Source organism: Chinchilla lanigera, unplaced genomic scaffold, assembly GCF_000276665.1.
Source record: "Chinchilla lanigera isolate Chin_1 unplaced genomic scaffold, ChiLan1.0 scaffold00007, whole genome shotgun sequence".
Lineage (NCBI taxonomy): Eukaryota > Metazoa > Chordata > Mammalia > Rodentia > Chinchillidae > Chinchilla > Chinchilla lanigera.
In genome coordinates, this window is record NW_004955408.1 from 25,611,372 (window position 1) to 25,624,112 (window position 12,741).

At 54.8% G+C, this 12,741-nt stretch overlaps 1 protein-coding gene and 1 long non-coding RNA gene across 5 annotated transcripts in view; one reads left to right on the plus strand and one right to left on the minus strand.

The window, feature by feature from the left end:
• Positions 1 to 12,741, plus strand: part of Ergic1 (endoplasmic reticulum-golgi intermediate compartment 1) — a 103,960-nt gene that overhangs the window by 71,223 nt on the left and 19,996 nt on the right. For all 4 annotated transcript variants that reach the window (XM_013509355.1, XM_005376342.1, XM_013509359.1 and 1 more), the window contains 3 exons: positions 1,830 to 1,954; positions 7,941 to 8,045; positions 9,668 to 9,728. In XM_013509355.1, the coding sequence (XP_013364809.1) occupies positions 1,830 to 1,954; positions 7,941 to 8,045; positions 9,668 to 9,728 (291 nt within the window). The remainder of the gene's footprint in view (positions 1 to 1,829; positions 1,955 to 7,940; positions 8,046 to 9,667; positions 9,729 to 12,741) is intronic.
• On the minus strand, positions 8,580 to 10,857 carry LOC102027047. The gene is made up of 3 exons (XR_259717.2): positions 9,814 to 10,857; positions 9,282 to 9,401; positions 8,580 to 9,087 (listed from the first exon to the last, which is right to left on the minus strand). It is a non-coding gene; the product is annotated as an uncharacterized LOC102027047 (long non-coding RNA).

The window sequence follows — 12,741 nt, forward strand, 5'->3', positions numbered from 1 at the left end:
TGATGGCAGACTATTGGGCTGCTTCTCGTTGTCCTGATTTCAAATAGAGCTGATGGAGTGGCCTCCCGCACACGTCTGGACCTGCGTGTGTATCTGCAGGCCAGGAGCCTGGAGGACGTGAGTCTAACAGAGACCTGCTCAAGTTTCTTTTAACCTTAGCCTTTCAGCGTAGCCTTTCCCAGCTTCTGCAGACCCGTGCTGTCATCTGTCATGGCTGCATCTCAGGCCCTTCCACGGATAGGCCTGCCCACTCCCCCACTCCCACTGAGGAGCATGGATCGTGACTGCTTTCCCTTCTACAGGTGGCTCACTTTAACATCATTTCTAGCCATTCTTTCTCTGTGTTATGGCCTCCTTGCTAGCGTTGTGCATTTCCCTAGTTTACAGAGATCTTCCCGCTGCTTGCCATTCGGATCATCTCAGGGAGTGTGGTAGGCAGTGGCCATGTTACAGATGGGGAAGCCGAGTCCCTGTGAAGTGACAAAGTCCTAGCAAAGTTAGGATGGACTCCAGGCCACAGGGTCCCTATTTTGTGGACCGAGAAACCTAGAAAAAGCACCCAGGCTCTTGGGGCTGGGCTGGTTTTTGCCTTTGTGCATCCCTGGTGGTTGGGCAAGTGCGTAGGACCTGGCAGGAACAGACACTGGGTAAAAGAAGTTGTGAATGAATGAATGAATGAATGCGTGCTTTACCCCATTCACTCAATGAACCCAGAGTCTAAGAATCAGTAAGGGCTAACACTTACTCGGCGCTTTCCATTCACTGTCCGTCAGACTCTGTCCTAAGCATTTTTTCATACCTGTGATTTGATCTTTCTAATTTTCCCTGGAAGCTTCAGTTATCATCACCCCCATTTTGCCAAGAAATAAACTGAGGCATTTAGAAGCTAGTAAGTACCTGAGGCAGTGAGTACCTGTCAAAACAGCCAGTACCGTGCAAGCCAGGATGTGGGTGACCAGAGGCAGACCTGCTGCTTCCTCTCAACCCCTCCCACTAACTGCCTGCTTCAGCCTCCCAGTGAGCCGCCTCCACACTGCGCTGCCATCCTCAGTCCCTCGCCCCTCAGCTGTCGCTTCCCCCCCAGGCCTTCCCGCCCTTGCCTAGCAGCAATGTGGAAGGCTTTATATTAGCTTTCCGGGGCTGGTACAGAGTATCTGACACACACACCTTAAGGAGAAAGCTTTATTTCAGGCTTGCACTTTCACTCCGCCATCAGCAGGCTCCAGGGCAGAAACATCATGGCAGAAGGGCACAGCAGAGCAAAGCTGCTCGTTCATGGCAGCCAGGGAGCAGAGCAGGGGGAAATCCAGCGAGGAAGAGGCCAGGGACCAGACACAGTCCCCAAGGTTCCTCTCCCATGACCTGCCCAGACACCCTGTGTATGCTTTACTAATCTAGGCGTCTCCTAGGCCAACCAAGTTAACAGGCAGTTTTTGTTGTGGTGGTGGTTGTCTTTGAGATAGGGTCTCGCTATGCAGTGCAGGCTGGCTTTGAACTCACTATATAGCCCAGGCTGGCCTTGAACTTGAGGCGATCCTCCTGCCTCAGCCTCCCAAGTGCTGAGATTACAAGCACGCGCCACCACACCTGGCTGCCAGGCAGTATTAACCACCGCTAGCATTATGGCTTTTCCAGGAAGGGAGTGGGAATGTTTTGGGTGTTGCTTCCTCTTAGCAGAGCACCTAGTTTCTCCTTGCTGTGCCAACGTTCTCTGTGGCCTTGGACCCCAGACTGTGAGCTGGGAGGCAGAGGGCCAGCTTATCCAAGCATGGGCAAATGAGGGCTCTGCCTCTGTGGGTGGAGTAACTGTGCTCTCCTTGCTCCTGCAGTGGTTGGGCTCGACATACAGGATGAAATGGGCAGGCACGAGGTCGGCCACATCGACAATTCGATGAAGATCCCCCTGAACAATGGCGCAGGCTGCCGCTTCGAGGGCCAGTTCAGCATCAATAAGGTATGGAGCCCCTCGCCGTGCCCCTGCTTTTTTTTTTCTTCTTTTTGAGACAGGCTCTCTCTATGTAGTCCAGGCTGACCTTGGCCTTGAACTCACTGTGTAGCCCAGGCTGGCCTCAAACTCTCAGTGATCTTCCTTCCTCAGCCTCCTAAGTGCTGGGTTACAAGTGTGTGCCACCACGCCCTTCTTATCTTCTCCCCACTGCCATGTCCCTGCCCTCCCTGGACACCTATTGATGGAACTGAGTGTCCCCTCCTCCTGACTCCAACAGAACCCCCAGCAAGCTGACGGTCAGTGTCCAGCGCCTGGCAGTTCCTGCTGAGGATCAGGGTGGAGTTTGTACTCCCTGAGGTTTCAAGCCCCTGTCGCTGGTTCAGAAGGCGACTATTTCCCCATTGAGGGAGGCAGTGAGAAGCCCTTGGTATTTGTAGCCAGGTGCCCTCTTCCCCTTCTTAACTAAGCAATGCCCAGCAGGTCTCTTGACCCAGACTTTTACATTGTTAAGGTGATTGTGTGACTAGTAGAGTGAGACTGTCCACTGCACAGTCTGTGAGGATGGAATCAGCCAATACACATGCGTTCATGCAGAAAGGTTTATTGAGCACCTGCCATTCAGGGACGGTTCCAGGCTCAATGTCTTTGCAGCGAGATGATGGGCAGAGTTCCCAGGCTGGTAGAGCTCAGGTTCCGGTGGAAGGAGACCAGCAGTCTACACATGGAAAAGCATTGCAGTGGGTGCCAAGTGCTGGGATGAGGAATAAAGCTGGGCGGAAGTGAGATGAGGAGGGTTGAACCTACCTTGTCTGTGTCAAAGGACCGTTCAGGTGTTGTTGTTACCAGGAGTTTCATATCCTCAGTTAGGGCTATGAGTGCAGTGTGCTTGGGAGGGTGAGGAGCCTGGGGGACACCAGCAGGGTCAGTAGGCACGTGCCCGCATTCTGCTCAGCTCAGTACCATCGCAGTGGACAGCACCATTTTAAAGAGTGCTGATAGACAGTGAGGGTAAGTAAGTATCGGCCCTGGGTCACACAGCTCTCCTGGTGTCTTGGAGCTCACCCTCCTGTGCCCAGCTGGATGAGCCAATGGCTGCTCCTGGCTTCTATATACTGTAGAACACCCTTCCATGAACCCTAATGTCTGAAAGCGAGGTTGCCAACCCCCTGGCCATACCTGGCCTAGAGACAGGCTGTGTTTGTCCTGGCCAGCATTTAAACACATCAGAGCTAGCGTTAAAAGATCAGAAGTCCACCTTTCTGGTTCTTAAAAGTCAGAGGTTCGAGCCACACCAGGTCCATGTTCCCACGAGTGACAACAACCTGGCACAAGGATCAGCCATCTGCTTTAGAGAGGGCCTGTACCACTACTTCCCCCCTCCATGCCTGCTAGGTGTCCAGAAGGCTGGGGCTGCTCTTTCATGAGCTCAGGGCTCGCTGAATGCTAAAGCAGAAAGCACAGAACCCTCTTAGGTTGGTTGTTTGCTTGTTGATTTTTTTGGGACAGGGTTTTGCTATGTAGTTCAAGCTGGTCTTAAACTCACTATGTAGCCCAGGCTCGCCTCAAACTCTCAGTAATCCTCCTGCCTCAGCCTCCTGAGTGCTGGGATTACAGGTGTACACCACCACACCCACCCTTTTCAGGTTTTGACTGGAGTGGTGAAAATGCCATTCCTGGGCTCAGAGGCATAAGCCCCTGCCTGGCAAGCGTAAGGTCCTGAGTTTGATCCCTGGTACCAAAAAATGAAACTGCCCTTTCTGCTGCATTTAATGGATTAAACTGAGTAACACCCTAGGTTGTGTTGGGGGGTCAATCCAAGGGCAGGGGTACTAGGAGGGGTTTCAGGCTTTTTCTGCAGCTCAGCTGCCACACATCATCTTTGCTGTACCCTTGATTTGGATTTGGGAAGCTGTCTGAAGATTTTAAGGAGGGAAGGAATGTGATCAGATTTGTGCTTCAGAGCCATGCTGTCCAGTAAATAGCCACTAGCCACGTAAGGAGATTGAAGGTTAATTAAATCAAATCAAATGTCCCTCAGTCTCACTTGCCAGATTTCACATGCTCAGCAGTTGCACGTGGCTGTCCTTCGGTGGCCTGTGGCCACGTTTTCCAGTATCTCTTTTACAGCAACCAGTGTTCCAGGTCACCTGTGCCCCAACCCCTAGGGCACCGTGAAACTCCTCTGCCCACTGAGGAGCCACAGCTTGGGTACGGAAGTCGACAGTGACCGTGTGCTGTGATGACCAGGACAGCACTTGCCTTCCTATCTCCCAGCATCAGGAGTGGACATGCCCCCCGGCCTCCTTATCTGTCCTTCAGGAAGCTGACCAGCAGCCAGATGTCAGGGTTCACATGTTCGCAGCTGCCCAGGCAGACTGCATGGCGACCTCGCTTAATCACCCAGCCCCTCAGGAGGAGGGTGGAAGGGACAGGGGAGGCAGCCGGGCTCCAGCTATATATTTTTAAAATCCATCAGACACTGACGTAGGTTCCTCAGTCATAGGCGCTAAAAGTGTCATCGTTGCTTTCTTCAGCCCAGCGTGTGCCGCATGAGTCAGCCACTGGCGATGGATTTGGAGTGGAGCGGGAGTGGGTTCCTGAGTCACAGCCCTGCAGGCATGGCTGCGGCTGGCAGGTGCTCGGAAGCCTGCCCGCTCGGCTCACGTAGCTCCCAGAGTGAGGTCCCGGCCCTGAACTTGATTCTGAACTGTGCCCCGGGGCCGTTCCCCAGGAGGCCCTGGCCGCTGCAGTGAAAAACTAGCTGGGCACACATGCGGGGCGCTATGGGTTTCCTACTTCCGGGAGTAGCAGGCAACAGGGACTTGAGTGCTGGCTGCATCGTGGGAAGGTTTTATAATGGAAATGTATCCAGGTGTTGTTTGTTGCCGTGAAAATGGAGTCTTTCGTGTTTTCTTTTCTTGTGGTGCTAGGGATCCCAGGGCCTCCTGTGTGGTAAACTGGGCTCTTCCACTAAGCTTCACTCCCAGCCTTGAAAATGGAGTTTAAAGAAGACTTTAAATGCATGAGCTGTCCTCGTGCCTTGCCTGTGGACACGCTGTTCCTCTACCCGAAGGGCCCTTCTCTACTGGCTGATGACAAACCTCTCCTAAGAGCTGCCACCTGCTTTGCGTGCATCGCCTCCTTTAACCTCCCAGCCCCACTCCATGGCGATGGAGAGCAGAGGCAGAGCGGCTACTGGCCTCCTAGCCAGGATGCAGGGCTGGTTTTGAGCGTGAGCGTGGAGCTCAGAGCCAATGCTCTTCCATGGGTTATCCAGTCCCTGAGGCAGGCCATGTGGTCCCTCAAGGAAGATCTTGCTGTGCAGTCCTTCATGCCGCACCCTAGGCCCGGTGAACAGTCCCTCCTCTCCCGCCCACAGCACGCTGGACAGTGGCTTGCTGACCCCAAGCCCAGGCTTATCAGCTTGTGCCCCCCACCAGCCCCAGCTTCGCCCTGCTGGAGACCAGGCTGCTGCAGAAGCCTGTGGCTTTGGGATGGAGGCAGACAAGATCAGGGTGCTAGTGGCTGCACGCTAGGCTGTGAGCCATAGTCCTTACTCCAGGGCAGCTCTCTCTGTCTCTGCTGAGCTGGAAAAAGATAAGCTCTGGGCTTTCAGCATGGCATTTGGGGTCTTGATAAACAGCCCCACCTCCCTCTTGTGCTTCTTTGTTTCCTCCTGCCACCCCCCACCCCCGACCCTTCTCTATTCAGCGTTCAGTAATTCCAAACTCTTCGGGCTGCGTCCACACCCCCACCCGTGGTCATGCAGTTCCCTTTGCCCAGATGCCTTTCCCTGTCTTCCTGAGTCACACAGACTCATCCTCAGGGAGTTAGCACAAGGCCATTCTTGGGGAAGAAGCCCTCCCCAAACATGCCTTGCATCCCCAATAAAGCTGAGTGCTCTTCTCCTAGCCCCCAAGGTCTGCACAGCCCTCTGGGCTAGTGTGGGTTCCTCAGGGTCTCTTCGTCCGTTCTAAGTGTATGTCACAGTGGGCCGAGGGCTTGGCCAGGCCGGATTGCCTGGGTCCTCTCCCCAGACCTGTATCTCCTGTAGGACTGGCTTCATGTGAGCATGAGCTGAGGGCAGTGAGATTAAGGGGCATCTGGGTGTCAGTGGGAGGAAAAAGCATGTCCGAGAATCCCAGTGCAGCTCTCGGCCTGTGACCTTAGCAAGATTCTCCCCTACTGTGAGCGTCAGTTTCCTATCCTGTATCACGGACCAGAGTCAAGGGACCGGGTGCCCTTCACTCATTCAGTAAATATTTGCTGCACACCTGCTATGAGTCAGGGTCTTGGAAGTACAGCAGGGAACGAATCCCTGCAGGCAGGGAGCTCACCTTCTAGCAGGAGGAGAGAGGGGTCCCGGTGCCCTTCAGACAGGTGGGCGGGCGTGGAGGGCCTCTCAGAGGTGCCCTGAGCATAAACTTAGGGAGGGGAGGGTGGGCCGTGGGCAAGGGGGTGGCACGTGCAAGGGCCCCTGAAGTGGGAGCGTGCCGGGCAGCGCTCCCAGCACAGTGGGGAGGCCAAGGTGAGCGGAGGCGAGAGCAGTGGGACAGGAGCCAGAGAGCACAGGGCAGGTGCGTGGCCAGTGGCCAGGCCGTGACACAGGAGGATATTGACGTCAGCTCGGCAACAGTCAGCTCTTCCATGGCTACAGTGGGTGATGTGTAAAGAAAAAAGGTTATTAGCTCAGCTTTACATCAGGCGGCCCCGTTGATTTGGCCTCTGATGAGGACTTCATGGCAGATAGCATCACAATGGCAGGCAGGCATGTGCGAGGGGTCACATGGTGAGACAGGAAGAGGGGTCTGGCCTTGCTCTTCTTTAACCCTCTTTGAAGAACTAACCAAGATCCTATGAGAATGCATAATCCCTTCCAAGAGCAGAGCTTTCCAGTGACCTAAGAACCTTCCTCCAGGCCACATTTCTCAGAGATCCTACTGTCTGTCACCCGCCACTCTGAGGACCAGGCCTCCAGTACCTGAACCCCTGGAGGACAAACTACACCCAAACTATAGGAGGCTGAGGAGCAGAATCATTAGACGGCTTGGGGCAGAGGTGCAATGAGATTGTACAAAGGGTTTAAAGCATCTTGCCCATCTCTGCTGAGGAAATGCCGGGGTGGAGGGTGAAAGGGCAGGAGCGGGGTGCCCAGGAAGGAGTCTGAAGTTGCTCTCTGTCCAGACAGCTTGGGCCAAGGAAGCAGTAAGGCCTCAAAAGGGTCAGATGCTGGGTGTGATGTAAGGTGTGACCGACAGCATTTCCTGACGTGGGATAAGAGAGAGAGGGTTCCAGTGTGACAACAGGGCTTTAGTCCGGGCAGCTGAGGGATGGGAAGAGGAGGAAGAAAACCTCTGGTGGAAACAGGGTGGTCATGAGAGCACTGTGGGGCCCTTGGCAGAAGGTCAGCAGCAGCCGCCTTCGTCCACCTGGCTCGCTGAGAGTGTGGAGGGGACAGTCGTCCCAGTGGATGTGATACAACACTGGTCAGGCTGGGCGAGGGCTGTGAGACCCGGGGAAGAACTGAGGCCACTCCCGTGTGTCCTTTGGGAACCCCCGTCTAGGCTGATGAGCAGATGGTGTGTGGTGACTATGCTTTGAAGCTCCAGGAAGTACTGGTGGTCTGCAGGCTCAGGGTTCATCACCGACCCACAATGGGGCCATGGCGCAGACTCCATGGGGGTGGACGGGGACCAGCTGCCATTTCGCCTCCTTGCTTTGTGCCTGGCATCCAGCTGGTGCATTCTCACCCCAAGTTGTCCCGGCCCCCGCCTCAGCTAGCCTCTAGTGCCTTCACTGCACAGCCGGGCAGCCTGAGGCTCAGAGAGGTGAGTGACTCCTTCAGAGTCACACAGTCGGCAGTGACACCAGCCAGCTCCACGCTCGGGTTTGTGTGACCCCGGTGCCCTCCCGTGCCTGGACACACAGCCCCTGCATTCTGTCTCCTGGGAAAGTCAACCAAACTCCTGATGAAACCTGCATTTCTCCCCAGGTCCCTGGCAATTTCCATGTGTCCACACACAGTGCCACAGCGCAGCCACAGAACCCGGACATGACACACGTCATCCACAAGCTGTCCTTCGGGGACACACTCCAGGTGAGCGGGAAGCACTCGGGGTGGCGTGGCTGGGAGTGAGTGACGGGGCTGCCACTGGGCGCTGTCTGTCTTCCCTGGGCACAGGGAGGCGCCTTCTGGAGGGGTCTCTGTGCAGCTCGTCCTCGTTGTTTCTCCCTGAGCGCACAGCTGTGGTTATCTGCAGTGTGCCCCAGTGTGCGGCTGGCAGAATGGAAGAATAGGGCTGCCCTACACTCAGTCGTTAGTGTGGAGGAATTTTTATTTTCTTTAAACACAAAACTTACTTCAGGGCTCATTCATTATCCGTCTGTCCCTTCAAGAAATATTTATCAGCCATGCATGGTGGCACACACCTGAAATCTCAGCACTTTGGGAGGCTGAGGCAGGAGGATTATAAGTTTCAGCTGCCTGAGCAGCTTATCGACTTAGCAAGAGCTTGTCTCAAAATTAAAAAAGGGCTGAGAACGTAGCTCAGTACAGAAAACAAAAATCCCCGGTACAGAAAACAAAACAAAACAAACAAACAAACAAAAAAACCTTCAAAGAAATGTTTATCAAGCTTTAATCCAATTATAGAAATGAATATGAGATAAAAACCACAATCCACAGCAACAGAAGGGAACATTCTAGCACTCTTGTCTTCATTACCACCATCCTCGTGGGTTAGAAACCAGAACTTCAGATTCCAGGCACCAAATGCAGTCTTTCTCCCCACACCTCCAACTCCTTGACTGTTTAAGGTGTGCAGCTCTGTTGAGAGTTCAGCAAACGGGTGGGTCAGCATGTGGGGTTGGGTTGCCCCACCCCCATCACCCACTGGCCCTTTCTTCCGCAGCCTGGCCCCACCCTTATCCCCCATCTCTGCGTGCCAGATCTCAGCCTCTTCCTCCTTGGGGTTACAGAGCCTTTGCACAGACACTTGCCTGACTCACTTCGGCTTCCTCCAGATGTTTTGCTTGGGAGTCCCTGGCAGCATAGCCCATGGTAGTATATTTCCCACCCTGCGTCTGCCGAGGTCCTGCTTTAGACACTCCTTGAGGCTAACCTGGTTTCCCGTCATCCTCTGAGAAAAGATGGGATGTAGTTTTTATGCCACTCTGCAGCAGTCACTACCTGGGGAGGGGGGGACATAGCCTAGCCAGCTGCCACATGAAGTTCTCTGCAGCTGACAGCATCGGAGGCCCCTGCTCTGGGGCACCCCCACCCTGGGCTCTTCTTGGGGTCTTCCAGAGGTCTGGGGCACTCAGAATCAAGTACCTGAGTTTTCTGTGTAGCTTCCTGCAAAGAGCTCAGCTTGAAGTCAGACAGATTTGAATTCAGGCTTTGGTTCAGCCACTACCAGTCGCTGGATACCTCTCCAACCCTTGGTTTGCCCTTCTGTAAAATGAGCCCAGTAGTACATCTTTAAGGACATTAAGTGAGAGGACGCAGAGTTGTCAGGTTCGGTGCTCAAGATGGGAAGCAAGCTTTGGCCGACCGTGAACCCAGCCCACCCTGTCTCTTGCTCCCACCACCTTCCGAGACAAACCCTGCCCGATCCCTTAGCACAAGGGCGATCCCTATACTAGGTGGCACGTAGCCGGTCCCCCGTAGCCTGGGGGAGGCAGCCTCCCAGGGACATCCCTCACTGTGCCTCTCCGCAGGTCCAGAATGTCCATGGAGCTTTCAACGCTCTGGGAGGAGCAGACAGACTCACTTCCAACCGTGAGTATCCCGGCCGGACAGCCCTCTGCCCAGGAGTCCCCCACGGTGGTGCAGCGGGAAGAGGGGCGGAGGGCGGAGTGCTCACCAGGCGCTTGGTGGCGGCCAGGGCAGCTGCCCATGCTCCCGTCCTGCGGGCCTAGAGGAAGGTGGACTCCTCCCCATCTTACGGGGGTGGGAAGAAAAGCTGCCCAGGGGAAGGCGTATGGCAGTCCTTGCACATCAGCTGACCGCGGCGAATGCTAGCTGTCATCACTCTTACCACTGCCATTACTGCCACTTCCCTGTTCTGAGTGGAGAGGGTCCCCGCAGATACCCCTGGGGGATGGCAGAGCCAGTGTCCATTCTGAGAACAGCTCTGTACGGTAGGTGGCCCAGTCAAGGGGTGACCAGCCAACAATCTCCGCTCTCCTCCTGCTCGAACCCCTCCTACCAACCCTGGGTCCTCCTACAGCCCTCTCCCTTTAGAAAGAGTGCCACTTCGCCACACACGGCAGAAGAGCATGTGCGCACGCGCATGGACCTATGCCACCCGCCCCCCCGCCGCCCCACGCGCACACATGTGCGCATGCGCACGGCGCGGCCCAGGAGACCGGTATGCCCCGCAGACCCCTTACTGGTTGAGTGGTGCTGGACAGGGCACCCTGACTGCTTACTCCTCACCTGCACTCGCCGTTTCTACCTGCATGGATTCTCCTGTTTTTTCCTAAAACACATTTCCTCTCCCGCGGCCAGGAACCCAAATAAAAGAAACCATCCGTCCCTGATCTGCCTCCCCACAAACCAAACTTCATCGCTCGGTGTCTCTGTGCAGTCTCCGTCTGTGAACAGAAGTCATTTTTATTTTTCCTGGGCATAGGTCACAGGTCCCTTTCCTGGTTTTTGTACTGGGCATTGCTACATCTTTGTACTGTCCACCTGTAAGAGAGGCAGGTTTGCTCCCCTCAACCCCCGGCCCCTCTGCCTGTGTTCTTGAAGGCATCTTTCGAGATCAGGATGTCGGTTGTCTCCAGCTTCTTGTCGTCACAGAAATGCCTCAGTTATGTGTGCCATTTGCTCTGGATTTTTGTGTTTGTTGTTGTTTGTTCCATTTTTTGAGATGGGGTCTCGCTACATAATCCCGGCTGGCTTTGAACTCACTATGTACCCCAAGCTGGCCTCACACTCGAAGTGATCCTCCTGCCTCATCCTCCCACGTGCTGGGATGATAAGCATGCACCGTCTCACCCAGCATGTGTGCTGTTTTGCCCACTTGCGCTCAGCCGAGCAGGCACTGTCCTTCCTCCCCGTGAACAGTGCCTCCTGTTGTTCCACAGGTATCTGGGTACTATAGCAGCCAGGAGACAGTATGCAGTCGCGCGATCACTGTCACTGTCGTGTAGGAGCAGCATGTTCCACAGTGCCTGTGTTGCAGAGGATGGACCCTTCACCCGCCCCACACTGGAAGAGAATGGAGCTAGGAAGGCCCCGGAGTGGGGGAGCCCATGGAGGGTGTGGCCGTGGGGGGCCTCACCTGCCCTGGGCTAATGACGAAAGCCATCTCATTATGATGTGGAAGGAAAAATGTATGGCACAAGACAGCCAAGGGCAGGGTGGCTTTCATTTCCTCAGCTTCTGAGCTCAGTTCTGCTGGCGCTTTGTCTCACGGGTCTGCTGCACCCAGTCTGAGCTCAGTGCCACCCCCTCAGAGAGGCCCTCTCTGACCACACTGTCTAGAGCAACTCCCACTCCTAATAAGATGCCTTTTCTTGCTGGCACGTACCACTCTTGGAAGCGATCCTGTTCTTTCAGTTCTCTGTTGGTCTTGGCTGTTGATCCAACTAGAACAGAAGCTTCATGAACTCAGGGACTGTGCCTTCCCCACGACTCTGCCTGTCCCCAGGGCCCTGCCCAGTGCCCAGTGCTTAGCAGATGATAAGCCGTCACACTGGAGTCCACTGTGGAGGAGATGCCAGGTGGCGGGGCAGTGTAGCGAGGACCTCGCATTGCAGAATCTCACTCTTCTGTTTCCCAGCCCTGTAGCCTCAAGAAAGCCTCCTAACTACTCTGAGCCCCAGTCTCTGCATCTGTCAGGTGGGGAGAGTCCTTGCCACAAGGACTGATGAGCCACACGGAAAAGGATGGGTGCACGGACCTCACGTTGTGAGCACGCAGTGTTAGCCAGTCTCGTCAGGGCCACCGGCAACTTCCTTCCGGAACAAAGCTCCCTAGGGCAAAGCCAAGGTGAACCTTTCTCACGTGGATCTGTGTTCTGTATTATAGAGCTGAATGGTGTCACTGGTCCCAAGTGGCGCAAATGAAATCAAAGCAAGTGCGATTGTTTTAATGTCCGTGCACGCGGCTGGCTTACAAATGCAGATTCTAGAGTAAGGGGTGTGTCTCAGTGCAGAACACACGCCTAGCATACGCAAGGCCCTGGGTTCAGTCCCCAGCATAGAAAAAAAATGCAGACTCAAACCCCATCTCAATGGTGAGGTTGAGATAAAAAAGATCAGCCCTGTGGGAAGCGGGTGTGTAGGAATTTATCATATCCTTTATGTGAGGGTTGCTCTATGCTGAGATGCTGGGAGGGAAGGAAGCGGGGATGTGAGCCTGCCTGGGCCAGATTGGAGCCAGCAGCCTCTAGGATGGGTCAGCTAATCAGGGTCCCCCGTGGTCATGATCTAGTGCTGCGTCTCCCCAGTGGGCATCTGGCAAATTGCATCAAAGGCCTTAGAAATGATCATCGCCTTTTGAGTCATCAGTTCTACTGGCCAGAGAGTAAGCTAAGGAAATAATCAGGAGAGTGTACGAAGATCTAGGAAAATAACGCTCACTGGGTCATTGTTTACGGCAGTGAAAAGGAGGAATCACGTCAGTGCCAGCCAGGGGGCTTGGCTGAGGGCATCATGTGTGCCCGCATCATGGAATATGTGTGTAGCTGCTGACGGTGATGCGGCAGAGCCATGCTGGCAGTCAGGCGCCAGATACCCGGCACCTACTGTGTGCTAGGCACCGGGCAGAGTTCTGGGGACAC